Source organism: Rhinopithecus roxellana, chromosome 21 (assembly GCF_007565055.1).
Source record: "Rhinopithecus roxellana isolate Shanxi Qingling chromosome 21, ASM756505v1, whole genome shotgun sequence".
Classification (NCBI taxonomy): domain Eukaryota; kingdom Metazoa; phylum Chordata; class Mammalia; order Primates; family Cercopithecidae; genus Rhinopithecus; species Rhinopithecus roxellana.
The window spans coordinates 62,475,978-62,493,228 of NC_044569.1; the positions used below are offsets into that span (position 1 = coordinate 62,475,978).

The window sequence follows — 17,251 nt, forward strand, 5'->3', positions numbered from 1 at the left end:
ATTCAGAGGCTGGGGTCATTTCAGATGAGTGAGGACTGGCCCAGAGTCAAGGCTCTGTGGAAGGAGATGGGCAGAAGCAGGAACCAGGGTCTCTAGGAGCTGGCTAAAGTGACCCCCATGAGAGCGATCACGATATAAACCTGGAAATGCATTTTTAAGAGTCCACGTGCACATAGATGGGCCTAGTCAGCAGTGTCTTCAAATTTCCCACAGATGGGAATGTCCCTGTTGGCAGGGCTCATTCTGCACATCTCTCCACTGTGCCCCCTGGTTGGCTTCATGCTTTTACTTCCCCAGACACTGGAGTCTATTGGAGCCTTTATGGGGCCACGCAGAGCCAGGGAGAGTTGGCCTGTGCTGCAGAGGGTTGGTGCCTGGTGGGGGGATAAAGGAGCAGAAGCAGGAGCCTGGGGTGCCAGGTCTGGTGTGGTCAGGGCCCCATTTGAGGAGGTGTGTGATGCCTTTAGATCAGGTCAAATGGAGGCCCCTGCAGGATGCCTGCATGGAGGGAGGTCGACCTCGCTTCTGTTGCCTCCCTGAGACCTCTGCCGTCCCTCCCCGGGAGGTTACACAGGCCCTCTCCGTGGCCTCCCCCATTTCCAACCTGTCCCCATCCTGTGCTTTCTCCCCATCGCTGCCCGAGCAATGATAACAAAAGACAGATGGAATTTCACCTGGTCTTTCATTGACTCACCACTGCCCTCAGAGAGCACCCCAACTCTCCAGCACCCCATGTGGGCTGTGCAGTGCCAGCCCCTCCTCTGGCCTGTCTACCAGCCCTGGCAAACTGCTGGCGAGTCCCCAGGCTTGTTGCTCTGCTTAGTGTACCCTTTTCTTCCCCAGTTCCTATGCCTGATTTGCACTGTGGACTCTGCTTGACCTTGAAGCTCATCTGTCACCTTCCAGAGGCCTTTCTGGCCCCACTCTGCTGCGCCATCTCTCTTAGCGCAGCTGCCCTCCTCTTGCCACTCTCCCCCTGATCTCGCCGCCTCACTTGTGCAATACTGCAGAAGGCCCTTGGTTACTCCATCCTGGTTTCTCATTTACATTGAAAGCAAGTTAATCTTTTCTTTCGTGCTCTGATAACGTAGCAGTATCAAAGACCTGAAATTAAACCCAGTGTTTACCGTATTTTAGGTTTCTTCATTAGACCATTTTACAAGATGATGTTGGGAAAGCAGATAACCCTGAATGACATGGAATCTGTGGTGAGTAAATGCAGGTCACACACCGGCCATCACCAGGCACTTGTGTCTTACGGGAAGGTATTGGAGAGCCATGTTTGTAGTCTCAGCCACTCTTATGGGTGTTGCATTCCATGTGAACAACAGGAGACATTTAATTGCTTGAAAAGTTCATTGATCTGTCTAATTCTTGTAATAAGTAAATATTATTGTTCACATTTCCTGGGACCATGGTACCTAGGGTGGATACATCCAAATCCCAGTTGCCTCTGCTTACCCGGCACAGGACTCATGTGAACTTACTAAATCCAAGAGACAGCTGAAGATCTATGGTAGCCTGTGCTTCCCATAAAAACTGCTGCTACTGAATGTTTAGAGCTTCATCCGCTCTCCCTCTGTTTCCTGACCTCATAAAAATGGCAGAGGCAAAGGTCAAAACAATAGGAAGAATATCAGGCAGACATCCTAGACATGGATGAGTGACACCACAGCTCAGACAAGTGAACACTTGGGACGTTCTCCAAGTAGTGATTTGGGTTTTCATGTTGCAGTTAACATTAATTTTACCTAGACAGACCATTTTAGAGTTGGGTGGATTTTTTTTTCTTTTCTTTTCTTTTTTTTTTTTTTTTTTTGAGACGAAGTCTTGCTCTGTCGCCCAGGCTGGAGTACAATGGCGCGATGTTGGCTCACTGCAACCTCCACCTCCTGGGTTCAAGCGATTCCCCTGCCTCAGCCCCTCAAGTAGCTGGGATTACAGGCACACACCACCATGCCCGGCTAATTTTTTTTTTTTTTTTGTACTTTAGTAGAGACAAGGTTTCACCATGTTGGCCAGGATGGTCTCGATCTCCTGACCTCGTGATCCTCCTGCCTCATTCTCCCGAAGTGCTGGGTTACAGGCATGAGCCACCACGCCCGGCCAGGATTTTCTATAAAACAAAAATTGATGTTCTTCTTATAATATACTTCCACTTCTGTTTTTCTTTTAATGTACCTATACCCCACATCTACCTCCAGAGTGTATGGGTGTTTGCCCACACACCAGCACACACAAGGGCCACTGGGAAGCGTGTTTGTCCATTTGGGGCATTTGCAGCTCATTCGTGTTTGCTCACTTGAGTTAAAAAGCCCCTGCATGACGTCACCTGGCTGTGATACCAACTATATCTTGGGCACGGTTGGGTAGATGAGCTGTGTCCTCAGCCCTGACCAGCGCTGACTCAGTGTTTCTGTTCCTCCTCGTATGAAAGGAGAGGAAGAGGCCAGCAGTGCCCTTGAACCCGCTGCTGGTTTGCCAGTCATGGTGGGTTGGGTGCACACTTGTGATTCCAGTCTCCACTTTCACCTTGTATTTGTGCTTTCTGCTGCTTCATCATACAGTGATGAAGAGCATAGCATACATCATACATCATAAAGAGCATAGCAATTTCTCTTAATGTCTAACTTTATACCACATTCTGACAGTTAGTGCCTAAAATACAGTGGATGTATTATTTTTACGCTCTTCACAGCCCGTCATGTCCCCAGCAGGAGAGACTGTGGAGGGACCAGGGACAGGCGCTTAGGCCTGTGACTGCTCCTCTGGATTCTGAAACCAGAGCGGCCACCCTTTTTGCTGACATTAACCTGGAGAGTGATCAAAGCACAGGAAAGGGGATAACTTAAAACTATTAGTGTTTCTTAGTTGGAACATTATTTTACTTATTTATTTTTTTGGAGATAGAATCTTACTCTGTTTGCCAGGCTGGAGTGCAGTGGCACAACCATAGTTCACTGCAGCCTCCATCTCCTGGCACAAGCAATCCTCCTGTCTCAGCCTCCCAAGTAGCTAGGACCACAGGCACACACCACCATCCCTAACTAATTTTTTATTTTTTTGTAGACATAGTGTCTTGCTATGTTGCTTAGGCTGGTCTTGAACTCCAAGCCTCAAGCCCTCCTCCTGCCTCAGCCTCCCAAAGCCGAGGATTACAGGATTATAGGCATGAGCCACCAAGCCCAGCCTAGAACGTTCTTTATCCTTCCTATTTTCCTCAGATATTTTCACTCTTTTTTAAAACTTTCGTTATTTTTTATAAAGACAGGGTCTCACTATGTTGCCCAGGCTGGTCTCTTTAACTCCTGGACTCAAGTGATCCTCCCACCTTGGCCTCCCAAAGTGCTGGAATTACAGCCATGATATTTTTACTCTAAAAAGATAGAAGGTATATTGACCAGCCTGGCCAACGTGGCCAAACCCCCATCTCTACTAAAAATACAAAAATTAACCAGGTGTGGTGGCACACGCCCATAATCCTAGCTACTCAGGAGGCTGAGGCGGGAGAATCACTGGAACCCGGGAGGCAAAGGTTGCAGTGAGCCAAGGTCACGCCATTGCACTCCAGCCTGGGTGACAAGAGCGAAACTCCATCTCAAAAAAAAAAAAAAAAAAAAAAAGAAAGAAAGAAAGAAAAAAGAAAGTACACTGATGTCTGTATGTTAAATTTTGTAGACCAGTACAGCAGCTCCATGCACCATCCAGAGTAGATACCTTCCACTGTGCATCACCAAGGACAGGGTTTAACTGCAAGCCCATTACAACTAAAACAGTTTGTTTATATTTCAAATTAAAGAGGAAGGTTTGGTTTAGGTGGAGCAGGAAACAGTGCATTAGTAACGTATTTCTTGAGCATCCTGCACAGAATTACATTAGAATGTAATTATTTAAAGAAGTCAAACGAGTTTGTATTTCGGGGGAAAAAATGCTGAATTTTCACTCCTGTGTCATTCTGTAGGATAGTGAATATTACAACTCTTTGAAATGGATCCTGGAGAATGACCCTACTGAGCTGGACCTCATGTTCTGCATAGATGAAGAAAACTTTGGACAGGTACATGTGGGTAACCCTGGGAACTCTTCTTTAGCTTTCAAGGGGCATTTTCTTCTTGACAGGTTGTAACACAACTTTGCTGGACACTCAAAAACAACCAGCAGGAGCTGCAGGTGTTAATTTTCATCTCATTGCAGCAGTACCTTCTTGTCATGCCAGGAAGCCACACTCCAATTACAACCATTTCTCTCTTCCAGCAAAGTTATAGAAATTCCAAGAGGCCTTGGGGGCCTGAACCGGCACCTCTTCTAATCCAAAGCAAATGTGAATGTTTCATTTGTACCTCAATTTTAGAATTTAGGTACTTTAAAAAATAGTGCGATTATTGACTTAGCAATGTAAATACATGACCGGGAGTGGATGATGTTGGAAGGGCCATTGGTTTTTCTCTCTGTTTTATGGTTCTGTTGTCATGGCGACATTTGTCTTGTGGGGCTCAGCACGGCATGCTCAGGTTTTTCTACCATTCCATCTGCTTTGCCCCCACGCTGTTATTCAGGCTGGATTAATCCTCAAAGTCAATTTCAGACTGGTCAGCAGGGATTTGGATGGGCCACTAAAAGTGGATTTCAAAGATAAAGTTGCCTGCTCGGAATTCTCATCATCCTAAGGATCTATACGATGTATCTGTCTCAAATCTGAAGCCTTTGCTTCATCTGCCACTCAGTAATAATGGTGCAGCTTGGGAGGTGTTCTCAAGATATTCTCTGACCCTGGTACGTGTCCTTCCACAAAAGCCCAGAGGTATTTCCCATCTCTCAGACTAAATCTCCATGGCTATGAAATTAATTAGACCATAAACTAATTGTGATGGTTGCCCTCTGAAAAATGAAATAGACGTGTTCTTTATTGCTAGATGTCAAAGATTCCTAGAGAATCTTTGAGAAAAGAAGCTGATGCCACTAGATATAAAGGATTTAATGACTGAGGGTAAAAATTGTTGGATAAGAAAATAATCACATGAATATCACAATCACTTGTTATTCCCATGTCCTGTGTTTGAGCCAGCAAACTTCAGTCTCTAGTGTGAGTCCTGGCATGGGTGGAACTTGGGGAGTCCATAGTGCCCTTCAGTGGCTGGGCGAGGCTCAGAGAAGGACTTCAGACACCAGAGGCAAGAGACCTTGTGGCTTAATGTAAATGATCAAGTCCTTTAAAAATCTCCTTTTGTCCCGCCTCCCCCGCCGTGTTGTGCTTTATGCCTAAGAATCCTTACAGACAGATGGACACTGTTCTCCTGCACGGGGACCTTGTGATGGAACAGGGAGGGATCTTTTCAGCTGCTGCCCCTCTGGGTCTCCAGCAGCCTCCCCAGGACCAAGAGCACTGGGTGTCTCCAGCCCTGTCTGCCTCCTTCCTCTGCTGCCTTTGACATGAATGGCTCACTCCCACTAGAGACGCCTGCAAGGCACAGTGCCTTTCACTCGGGGCTCTCACCCCTCCCCACTGGTCTCCAGTCCCCTGGAAGTGCATGGTCCTCTGCTGGCCCTGTGGATGCAGGTGTCACCCTGACAGCTGTCCTGCACCCGCTGCTTTTTTGTCTTACCCTTGCCATCTGGATGTCCTCATCCTGCCCTTGGCTCCAGCTGCTTCCGTCTCCGTTCACCGCCAGCCTCTTATCTCAGGCCCACATCTGTCTTCCAGCCTCCAGAACTCCCTGGTCTAACGGCCGCCTCATCTGCTTCTCCTGAGAGGCTCACAGGTCCCAGTGCTAAAGCCACTTTTTCCTCCCCAGCCCCCACATCGGTTATGGTCTCATCAGTGCCACCACTGTCCCCTCCCACCTGACCCTTGGGCGTCCCCTCAGAATCTCCTCTCTCCTCATGCCATCTCCCCGTGCCCAGGGTGGCTGTGCCCCATGACTCCCCATCCTTGACACATCCTTGTCTGTGCTCTCCCCTGGCCCATGCCCCGATCACTTCTTGACGGCTGTTCTCACAGCCTCCTGTCAGCCGCTCCCTTTCCTGCTTTGCTGCTCTCTACCCTGTTCTCCAGTGCCCCCACTCCAGGTGTGAGCCGCTTATGGAATATTTCTGAAATGCAACCCTGAAAATGTCCTTCTTCTACTTGCCCATCTTGTGACCTTCAGCATAAACGAAAACTTGTTAGCATGGTGTATGACCCCTCATGATCCAGACCTGCCCCCCTCTGGCATTACCCTCTGACTCCTTCGTGTCAACCTGTCAGCAAACAGTGTGCCTTCAACAGTGTTCCCAGAGATGCCTCAGTGCCACATTGCTGCCTCGACAGTGCCAACTCTGTACCGATGCACTCTCGTTCTCTCTCCCATGACCTCTTTCCCTGCTCTCCTCGAGGTATTGACTGACGTACTGTGTGCTGTACGCCCCCTGAGGTCTTCTGGGTCTCTCCAGTGCTCAGCATGTAGTTGATGCCTACTAAGTGCTTATTGAGCAAACGAATGAGGAGTGCTAATCTGGCATATTGAAAATGTGAATAAGGTTCTAAGTGATAGAAATCCTAAGTGTGAGAAAACAAAATCAGTTGAGTCGTAGTGGCTTTTTTTAAAAAGCCGGACCTATTGAAGGGTCTGAAACTGCCAATTTTCAAACAATTAGACATGGTTAGTCACCCTGGAAGTATCTTCCTTTCATTTTTAACATATGAAGGAAGGAGTGGAAGTAAAGAACTAAGGAAGACTTAAAATCAGTCTTGTGTGTTAAATGCATTAAAAAAGTCTTTTTGTGGATCCACTCATAGAAAACCATATGACCAAATTAACCCAATTCAGAAAACTGTTCGCAATGCCACAGTCAGAAGCAAATGATCTGGGAAACCTTCCTAATTACACTGAAGTGTAATTGTTTCCACCTCATAAATGGAAATCAAACACAGGGTGTTGGCGTTTTTAAGCAGGCCTCTAATGAAACTTCGGATGATCATTCAGGCTAGATCTTCATTAAAAACAGTTCTCAGACCTCCTCGTTTAATGTGAATTCTTCTGACTTTGGGATAGGATCAAGTAGAGTAATACACTAATCAAAATAGACCCACGAGATGAGTAAGATAAGAATTAGGTGCCCAGTCTGTTAAATTACTGCCTTGCCTTTTTAAGAGAGCTATCCTTTTAACAGGGAACTCGTGTATTTATTTTGCACTCTGGGAAGGAATTTAGAGCGAGTTAAGCAGCCACATATGGATCTTATCTCCCGTATCCAGTCCATCAGCGAGCCTTGCTCACACACCTGTGAAACCTTTCTCACTTCTATGCATTCTCCCAATCTCTTCTCTAACTCACACCCAAGTCCAAGCTCCCATCTTTCCCACTAGACCCCCGACTGGTCTCTACGTCCAGTTTGGCTCCCTATAAAAATGAGCGTGTCATTCCTATGCCAGAAACCTTCAGGGGTTTCCCCTGCCCTTGAGATAAAGACCCCAACCTTACTTGGTCCCACAAGGTCCTGCATGGCCTGGCTCTCCCTGCTCCTCCTCCAGACTCACTGTGAATCAGTGTGTTTAGCGCCTGTCTCTCCTGTGCAGCTTCCTCCCGGTGATGGCAGCCGCATCCCTGCCCTGTGCTCACTCACCGTCATGTACTTCCCACCAGCACATTGCCTGGTGCATGGTGGGTACTCATAGTTGTTGATGTGGAAATCTAGGCATTAGCATGATGCCCGGACAAGCCTCTCACCTCTGTGGCCCTCTGCAAAACTGTTGACTCTGACCCAGAAGGAAGCCCATTCCTCCCCAATGCCAAACAGTCAAGTGGCTTCCGCAGTGGGGCAAAGCGAGTACAGTTGCTATGGGTTGAAACAGACATGCAGTCAGCCTTCCACGGTGTTTCAAGCTTTTTTTTTTTTTTTAATTTCACAGCTAGAAATATCAGACCATGAAGTTTAGTAGCTGTTCCTTCATGTAATAAAGCTGCAGCTGTTGCCATTATTTTGCAATTTGTTTTCTTTCTGATTGGTAAGAATCTGGGACTGCTGGTTTCTAGGGCCTAATATGAAAGTTTCCACTAAAGAAATGTCAGTATTTGAACTATGATCCTGTGCCAAGCAGGAAGAATAAACCAGACCCCCATTCACTGCTGTGTGCACATATCCGCCCCCCACCAGGAGGAGGAACCCTTTTAGGGCTGTAACAAGTGAAAATTCTTGATTGCAAGTTCAGCAGAACATCGTCTGATTTGGTTATGGGTTTGTCTTTTGAGACAGTCTCACTCTGTCACCCAGGCTGGAGTGCAATGGCGGGATATCGGCTCACTGCAACCTCTGCCTCCTGGTTTCAAGCAATTCTCATGCCTCAGCCTCCTGAGTAGCTGAGACTACAGGTGTACGCCACCATGCCCGGCAAATTTTTGTATTTTCAGTAAAGACAGGGTTTCACCATGTTGGCCAGACTGGTCTCGTACTTCTCACCTCAGGTGAGCCACCTGCCTTGGCCTCTCCAAGTGTTGGGATTACAGGCGTGAGCCACCACGCCCAGCTAATTTTTGTATTTTTAGTGGAGACAGGACTTCTCCATATTGGCCAGGCTGGTCTCGAACTCCTGGCCTCAAGTGATCTGCCAACCTCAGCCTCCCAAAGTGCTGGGCTTGTAGGTGTGAGCCACCGTGCCTGGCCTGATTCGGTTGTTTTGAAGAGGTACCAGAAGTTTCGAGAGGCTGTGCAGTAGTTGGAGGGAAAGCATGGGCAGCAGCCGTATAGGAAGGTTCTTTAGGATCAGGCCTGGATCAGGTTGAGCCAGTCTCCATAGGAATGATCACCCCAAGGGGACAAAAATGGATTCTTGGAGGAGATCATCTCAGACATTAAAGTGGTTTGTGGCCCTCCCAAAAGCCACAGCACATACCACAGGTGTACTGTGGATCTCTCTGTTAAGATTTCATGGAGAGAGATGGGTCATTGGCAGAAAGAATCTAAAAAGGCTCTTTAGGGAGCCATAATAAATTAAAACGTGGAGAAACACTTGCGGGGAGGCAGTGAGTGAAAAGGCAGAAACGGTCAATATGAGGGATAGGGCAGAGCATGTCCTGGCCAAAGTCAGAAGGAGCCAGACCAAGAGCCCAGAGCTGGAGGTGGCTCCCGGGAGGGCTGAGGCCCCGGCCCCTCCAGGCCAGTCAGGGACACAGGGATGACACCTGGGGAGATGGGAAGTCGGAAGGCTGGTGTGGACTCACTGCCTCCGTGCTGTTGGTAGTTGCGCTGATGTCTGCTGGAGAGGCTGGAGAGGATGAGGAAGGCCTGGTTGGTGGAGTGATGGGGGTGAAGGGCACTGACTGCCCCTGAGGCCATGCCCTGCAGGATTTGTGAGCACCCATCGATGGGAGTTTGCCCAGCAGTGCTTGGTTTCCAAGAATGGAGTCTGACAAGCAGACAAGCCTTGTTCCGCCGAGTTCAGCATATTCGATGTGATCCAAGCTGTTTCTCAGCAGCTTCCCAGGCAGCACAAAGCATCTATGGAGAGTCAGGGAGATGTGTGGGAATCAGGTTGTTAACTGGCGAAGGCGGGGAGTCCGCCAGAGGTTCCTCTGATCTCTGTGAGGAAGAGAGCCAAGTTTATGCTGGGGCCAGTAGACTTAAAGAGGAATTTTTCTACTGCAGTGTTTTCCCGTGAGCGCTTGCTGAGCACCTGATGTGGCTGGGCACTGTGTTCTTTGTGTGGGGTCCTCCAGGAGCCCAGGCACAGGAGGGTGATGGCCCAGAAAGCCCTGGGAGGGCGGGGTGTGCATTTCGTGGCTGAAGGTGGCAAGAATCCACCCCACAGAGGAGGCTCTGCAGACTGCTCACCAGGGAGCGGGTCCCCTGGGTGCCAGCACCAGCTCCATCTGCAGTTTGGTGTTTCTCCTTGGTCACCTTGCTGGGTCTCTGCCTCCTCTGGGATGCTGTCCACCCTCATGACGGGATCCAGGGTGCTGCCGCAGCACCTATAGGAGATGTGCAGGGCGGAAAGCAGCCCCTGTGTGACACTGCCCCGCCTTCTCCTGCTTAGGGCTGACACTGTCACGCTGCCACCTGGCATTCGGTGCTGATGGCATACAGTCCCTCCCCTCCTGTGATGGCAATAGCTGACGTTAAGAAGGGACAAATCTGGGGGAAAGGAGAACACAGGCTGTAGTTAGAGTGAAGGTCAGGCAGGAATGGAGGCCCAGGGGTATCTGTGTGCCTGGAGGCGAGCATTAGAATCAGACAGCTTTGGCATGGTCCCCGCTTCTCCAGCTCCCATGGAGCCTCGTGCCCAACCAGCAAGGGCTCGGGGGCACCAGCCAGTGGCAGTAAGGCAGTGTAGCGGGCTGGACAGTACGCCTGCCTGCACTGCAGGAGACGGTCTCACGATCAGCCCCCGACAGCCTGTCTCAAAAGTGGAATTTGAGGAGTGGTCATTGCTTCTCATGAAAGTGTCACCTGTAACTCATGAAAGTATCGCCTGCAACGCACCCTAGAAGGATGCGTTTCTGTACCACTGAGGGCTCGAGCCGGGAGGAACCAAAATCTGGGGACTTGACCCCAACCTAGTAGCTTAGAGAGCAGAATTATAAACCCTTCATCCTGTGACCCTCCTTGGGCCCTCCCCTCACTCTCCCACAGAGAAACCCAGGGTCAGAATCAACCGTGAGACTTGGCAGCTGCGCACAGGATGATTTACTGCTGTGACCTCATTTAGCATGCGCAGTATGGGCCCATTTTTTCATTTCTTTCAAAAATTATTAGTTTATCTGATTATAAAATATTAACCTTAATAATAAAAATACAGCCAGTATAATAAAAATATGTAAAATAAATAAATGTCACTTATTCCCAGTATCTCAAGAAAACTCAGAATTAAAACTTTTATTTACTTTTTCCAGAATTATTCTCTGTAAGCACAAACACAGATTTTTTTACAGAAGTGAAATTCTACTCTGCATACCATTTTCTTTATTATCAATTGATTAATTAATTAATTATTTTGAAATGGAGTCTCGCTCTGTTGCCCAGGCTGGAGTGCAATGGTGTGATCTCGGCTCACTGCAACCTCTGCCCCGCCCCGGGTTCAAACGATTCTCCTGCCCGAGCTTCCTGAGTAGCTGGGATTACAGGCGTGAGCCACCACTCCCAGCTAATTTTTGTATTTTAGTAAAAATGGGTTTTCACCATGTTGGCCAGGCTGGTCTTGAACTCCTGACCTCGTGATCTGCCTACCTCAGTCTCCTAAATTTTTTTTTATTATACTTTAAGTTCTGGGATACATGTGCACAATGTGCAGGTTTGTTACATAGGTATACACATGCCATGGTGGTTTGCTGCACCCATCAACCCATCATCTACATTAGGTATTTCTCTTTTTTTTTGAGACAACTCTTAATGCTATCCCTCCCCTAGCCCTCTACCCCGTGACAGGCCCCGGTGTGTGATGTTCCCCTTCCTGTATCCATGAGTTCTCATCGTTCAACTCCCACTTGTGAGTGAAGCTGGAAACCATCATTCTCAGCAAACTACACAGGAACAGAAAACCGTTTTCAAGTTAATATATCACACATACCTTTTCATGTCACTAAGTATCAGTCTATAGCATTCTAATGACTATGCTGAATTTTATTTTGTAGACGTGCCATTTATTTTTATCCATGCCCTGTTGGTAGACGTTTAGGCTATTTCAGTATTTTCTATGTAAACATAATTATGTATAACTGTGGAATACTCATATAACTGTGAGAAGGGATATGTAGTTTTTAAATTGGGATGCTTATTGCCAAATTATAATATCTTCAGAAAAAGATTGAACCAATTAGACTCCCTCCCACAGTGAAAGTGAGAACCAGTTCCCTGCACTCAGTGACACTGGCTTATTTTCTCTTTGGATGCTGCTTTTGGAGGAAGCAGAGTGTTTTCCTCCTTAGCCCTCCCTTCCCCACTTTGTCTGTGGCTGACCCGCTCATTCAGTAGCTCTCTGGAAATCACAACTTTCAGGCAACACCAAGGAAGGCTCTATGATCAAAGAAAGAGGGCCGGATGAGTGCTGGAAGGAGTGTATTACCAGGATTGTAGATGCTTATGTGCTTCACCTCCTTCCCTCTCCCTGCGCAGGGGGAAAGGGTGGGAGGAAAGATTCGGCTCGAGTGTAGCCGAGCTGTACCAAAAGCCTTCTCAATAGCAACGCCTGGGCTGGGATTTATTAACGTGTCAGTGACGTGCATCTGATAAGAAAGCTGTTACTGAAGGAACAACAAGGCTTCCTGGGGAGGAATAAATGGGGAAAAAAGAAAAGCCAACCTGGGTCATTAACACGTAGAACAAAACGTATGAATGAGCACTGTCCGCGCGCCTCCGCCAACAGCCACGAACTGCGGTGTTGCGCTGTGGAAACATCCCCACCCCACCCCTGAGTGGAAACCGTTTGGCATCCTCCATCCCCGACACGGCTTGTACGGGGCAGGAGCAGATGGCCCCTGGGAGAAAATGGAATGCACTGGGAGGATGGCAGCTGGAAAGGGAAATGGAGAAATGAAGGATGTCAGCAAAACCGGAAATGCAGCAACAGGATTAAAATTCACATTGGGCACAGTGAAGACTTCAGCTGACTTTGCAGAAATGGAAAGTGTAGTGGAAAAATGAGATTCCTTCCTGAATAGAGGAAAAGAAAATGTAGAGGGACTGGCTGGATGATGAATGTGTTTTACGTTGAAAAGCCATCTCAGTGTGAATGGGAACAAGAGCCAGTGCATGGAGAAGCCGCATGAGAGACACAGGTGCGAGTGCTCGGGCCGGAGGGGTTCAGGATCTCCTGGGTGCAGGTGGCAGGACCAAGGAACCCCTGGAGGCGGCCTCTGCCAGAGCACAGCATTTATCACAACGTGGAACCTCCATCCCTCCTGGGTACCACCCTAACACTTACTCTGGAAAACCCTCTCCCCCAGCTTGGTTTACTCTGCAGGCAGAGGAAAAGAGACTTACAGGGAATCCCACCAAAATAGTGGCATGGCTTTCTTTCAGTAGGAGAGGTGTAGGTGCTATATTTTTCCACCTTTTTTTCCCCAAAATTTGTACAATGAGAAAAAAAAAATTATTTTAAAATAATAGGCCTTTCTCCCTTCTCTCATGCTGGTTACTGCTATATAGGGCATTATAGTAAGCTAGATCTGGGTCAGAGCATAGGAAAAAGGGCTGCCCTGATTGCAGCTGCTTGATTCATGATGGTGGGTGGCACTAAGGGAGGAAGCTTTGGGGCAGATGAGCAAGGAGAAGGCATCCGATGCAAATAAATGTCTTCAAAAACCAGATAAATCTGTTTCTTCAGCCTGGATCCTTAAGCTTCTTTCTTGTCTTTAAGTTTCCGTTTGCATTTTTGAAAGAAATACCATGCATCCTTTTTTATAACTAGAAAATTTTCAGAAACAGAATGCATTAGAATTTGGATTTCTGGAGTCTTGATGGGTGTCCCCTGTTCTTTTCTCTATTAAACATAATTAGTTTCCTGATAAATGAATAGCAGATGAAAAAATGTTGCTCTTCATTATTGCTAATACATGAAGAATAATTAAAAGTCGTAAGTAACCATAAAACAATTTGCCTTTAATGATAGCATCTTTAACTGTGTAACATCCCAGCAGTTTAAAAGCCTCATTGTACATTCTCTTGTGCACAGAGCCCATTTGCTGGGAAATATTTCTGAATACATGTTGTCTTCCTTTTATAGTAAGACATTGTTACTCAGTAATAATATGCAAGATAACTTTGTGATAAGTAATTGTTGTTTTATCTTTGTAATTACAGACATACCAAGTGGATTTGAAGCCCAATGGGTCGGAAATAATGGTCACAAATGAAAACAAAAGGGAATATATCGAGTACGTATACACGTATTTACTGCCTTTTTTTTAAATAAATTGAACAGCATGTTTGGTCACTGTCCCTTGCTGAATCAGCTCACGCGTTTATTATGGGCATGAGTTTATTGGTCAGTTTTCAACAATATGAGTTCTTTTTTGGCTTGGGCTCATGGGAAGTTGAATATGGGATGGAAAGTCTGTCTTGTATCATGAGCTCCCCTATAAAGGAGCAGAGGAGGGAGAAAAGGTCTATATTATTGAGTAATATGTTAGATATCCTTTTGGAATATGGGGATATCAACTAAAATTTAGAATTGCAACAGAGGGCCATGGTGTCAGTGACCAGCGGGGCAAAATTAGGAACCAACAAAGAAAAAATATTTTGTCTCTCTCCCAGCTTCTTTTCCATAATAGAAATGTATAGAAATAGTTAAAATGGATAGGAATAATTCAGCATGTGCAACCCTAAGGAATTGTTTCTGGTATTTGTAATATTCTTAATTCAATCTCAGTCTCAGAGTGGAACAAAACGTTGAGTCCTTTTGGAAGTCTGGCTCTTAAGTGATTCTAAGACATTTGTACCAGACAGAAGTTTTTTCTCTGTTGGGCACATTACGTTTTCTTTTTTAGTGTATATGTGTGCTTCAAATGCATAACTCTGGGATCTTCCAAGGAGACCCCGTTGTGCAGACGTGACGTGGGCACTGCAGTGTGCAGTTTGTGGCTCCCTTGTGGGTCGCCGCAGTGGCCTGAGTTCCTTGTTTGCATTCAGTGCTTCATATCAACAGGCTGGGCTCCCTCCTTTCTTCTCATTTGGAATTGGTCAGAGGTCTTGAATTCAGACAGCTGTTGAATTGACTCTGGGTCTTAGCACCTTTCAGTGTGATCTGCAAAGAAAAACCTACTGTCCTTCCTAATTAGGAAGAAGCGGAGCGTGTTAGAGTCTCTAGTCAGAGATCCCGGCAAAGACTGGAACTATTACATGGCAAACTTTTTTCCACTCTCAAGTTGAAAGCTTGCTATGCTGAATACATAGGTGAGAAATAAGATACATCAGTTCTTACCTGGCCACATTAATTGGCACGCTTGTTCTGAATTTGAACAATCTTAGCTGATGACACCCTGGCAGACACCATTGTCTTCCTTCAGAAAGTACAGACTGTGTGGGGTTTAAAAAATATTCTAGCCCAGGGTGACCTAGGTCTCAAGTCTGAGGGCTCTGACATGTGTGATATGTGTCTTGCACCATTCTTTGCGGTTAATTCTTTTAGGGTTCAAACGTGGTGGGAGTCAGGGTCAGGCAGGGTTCCAGCTAGCTTTACTTTGAAAAGTATAATTGAAATCACCAGCTGCTCCCTGATACCTCTGCTCCCCTGGTGCCAGAAGAATGCTGTTGAGCTGATCACTGTAGCCCAGGAGGTGCCACCTGAGAAGCCGTACAGTGGTTGTGCTGCAGGCTGGTCCTCAGGGCCGTTACCATGGTTACAGTGGTACCACTCCGAAGGTGAGAGCCCTTCAGAATGATGGAATGTCTCAGATGACATCCAGAGTAGATTTGCCTTGTGATCAATTATGCTGTGCGTTAAACACTGTCACAGGGAACTTGGTGTTGATGAACTTCAGTTGCGTAAGGAGGTCTTAGCATTCATCCTCTAAATTTTGGCATTAAATTATGAGTGCAAATCATTTTGCTGATAATGCTTATATGTTATTGTTGAATATTAGCACATTGGATATGAGAATGAAATATTAGGTAACTAAATGCATTGTCCTGAGTACTCTTTACAAATACATATATATATATATATGGTGTGTATATGGGTGTGTGCATCTTATACACATATACCTGTGTGTTCATACCCCATGAACTTTCCCCTTTTCTCTATGTTGTCACATTTTAAAGCAATTGAAGCATTTAAAGCATTTTAAACCAGTTAAGCATTTAAAGCAGTTTAGGTCAGCCAAACCTTGATGTGGGGGAAGTTAATTACTCTTTTGAAGTGTCCAGTGAGATTTTACGTTTTTCATGGGTATTCCAGGGAGTCTTGAAAGAAGCCGTGAATAAGCTGAACAGTGGGGGCACAGAGGAGACCCTCCCCTCTGCTCTGCTGTCACGGATGGAGGAGAAGCACTCCCTGTTGTGAAGAAAGCAGTGAGCGCTAGTGATGACAGAGGTGGTTCAATGTTGTCTTCTTTTCTCCTGCAGCTTAGTCATCCAGTGGAGATTTGTGAACAGGGTCCAGAAGCAGATGAACGCCTTCTTGGAGGTAAGCCTTGCTGGCCAGGGTTCTCTGCCATGTGCTTCTGGTCCTGGGTCGAGCAGGGATCTCGCTTCTCCTTTGGCTGGTGTGGTGGAGCTGATCATGCACTGAGAGACAGGGGCGCGGCTGGGGACCCCGCGGGAAGGCTGGGATCGCACAGCTCACACCACTGGCCGGTCTCCAGCACGAGAGTGTTCAACTGCTGTGCCACTACCTCTTTTTCCTTTTCACGAGTTCTCCTGCTTGACTTCTTAGTTTTATATTTGTCCTGTTTAAAGAGGACATCTTACAAACTTGATCTAGAACCATTGTCTTGAAGTTTCAGGTGGTACCCAAGAGAAGGCTGTCTTTTGCTGCAGTGACAGTTTCCAAGAAGCCCGAGGGCTCAAAGCTGAATGATAAAGCACAGTCCCCGCAGTGCCTCGCCACCCTCCATGGATCACTGCTGCCTGGGCTTTTTTTTTTTTTTTTTGGAAACAGAGTCTCGCTCTGTCACCCAGGCGAGAGTGTAGTGGCATGATCTTGGCTCACTGCAGCCTCTGCCTCCCAGGTTCAAGCAGTTCTCCTGCCTCAGCCCCCGAGTAGCTGGGACTACAGGCATGTGCCACCACGCCCGGCTAATTTTTGTATTTTTAGTAGAGACAGGGTTTCACCATGTTGGCCAGGATGATCTTCATCTCCTGACCTCATGATCCACCTGCCTTGGCCTTCCAAAGTGCTGGAATTACCAGCATGAACCACCACGCCCAGCCCTGAGCATTTTTTTTTAATCCCCTGCCCTTTTTCTTTGTGGCTATGTTAATAATCCATTGCAGATTATTTTCTATACAGATACATGGAAAACACATTTTCTTAAGCTTAGTTTTTATTTTATACCCAGCCACCTCATGACAACTTTTACCCTGATACAGAGCAAAGCAGGCACTGCCCAGATCCAACTTTTTAATATCAGGGATGCTCCCAGGCTCCTAGCAGAGGCTGAGGGATTGATCATTTTAGACAGTATTCCACTTGGACCAAAAGTGAAATTCTTTCTTAAATCTGATAGTATTCATTACATCAGAGATCACACAGGAAACGGCCTCCCGTCCACGTGACTGGTTTTCTCTGCACTGAGGCAGAGCTCTCACGGGACGATTATTTCCCTTCACTCAGACACTTACA

At 46.8% G+C, this 17,251-nt stretch overlaps 1 protein-coding gene across 13 annotated transcripts in view; it reads left to right on the forward strand.

Moving 5' to 3' along the window:
* The window catches only part of NEDD4L (NEDD4 like E3 ubiquitin protein ligase), a 368,484-nt gene that overhangs the window by 335,876 nt on the left and 15,357 nt on the right, over positions 1-17,251 (forward strand). For all 13 annotated transcript variants that reach the window (XM_030925897.1, XM_030925898.1, XM_010374678.2 and 10 more), the window contains 4 exons: positions 1,138-1,208; positions 3,962-4,057; positions 13,771-13,844; positions 16,033-16,093. In XM_030925897.1, coding sequence (XP_030781757.1) covers positions 1,138-1,208; positions 3,962-4,057; positions 13,771-13,844; positions 16,033-16,093 — 302 coding nt within the window. The remainder of the gene's footprint in view (positions 1-1,137; positions 1,209-3,961; positions 4,058-13,770; positions 13,845-16,032; positions 16,094-17,251) is intronic.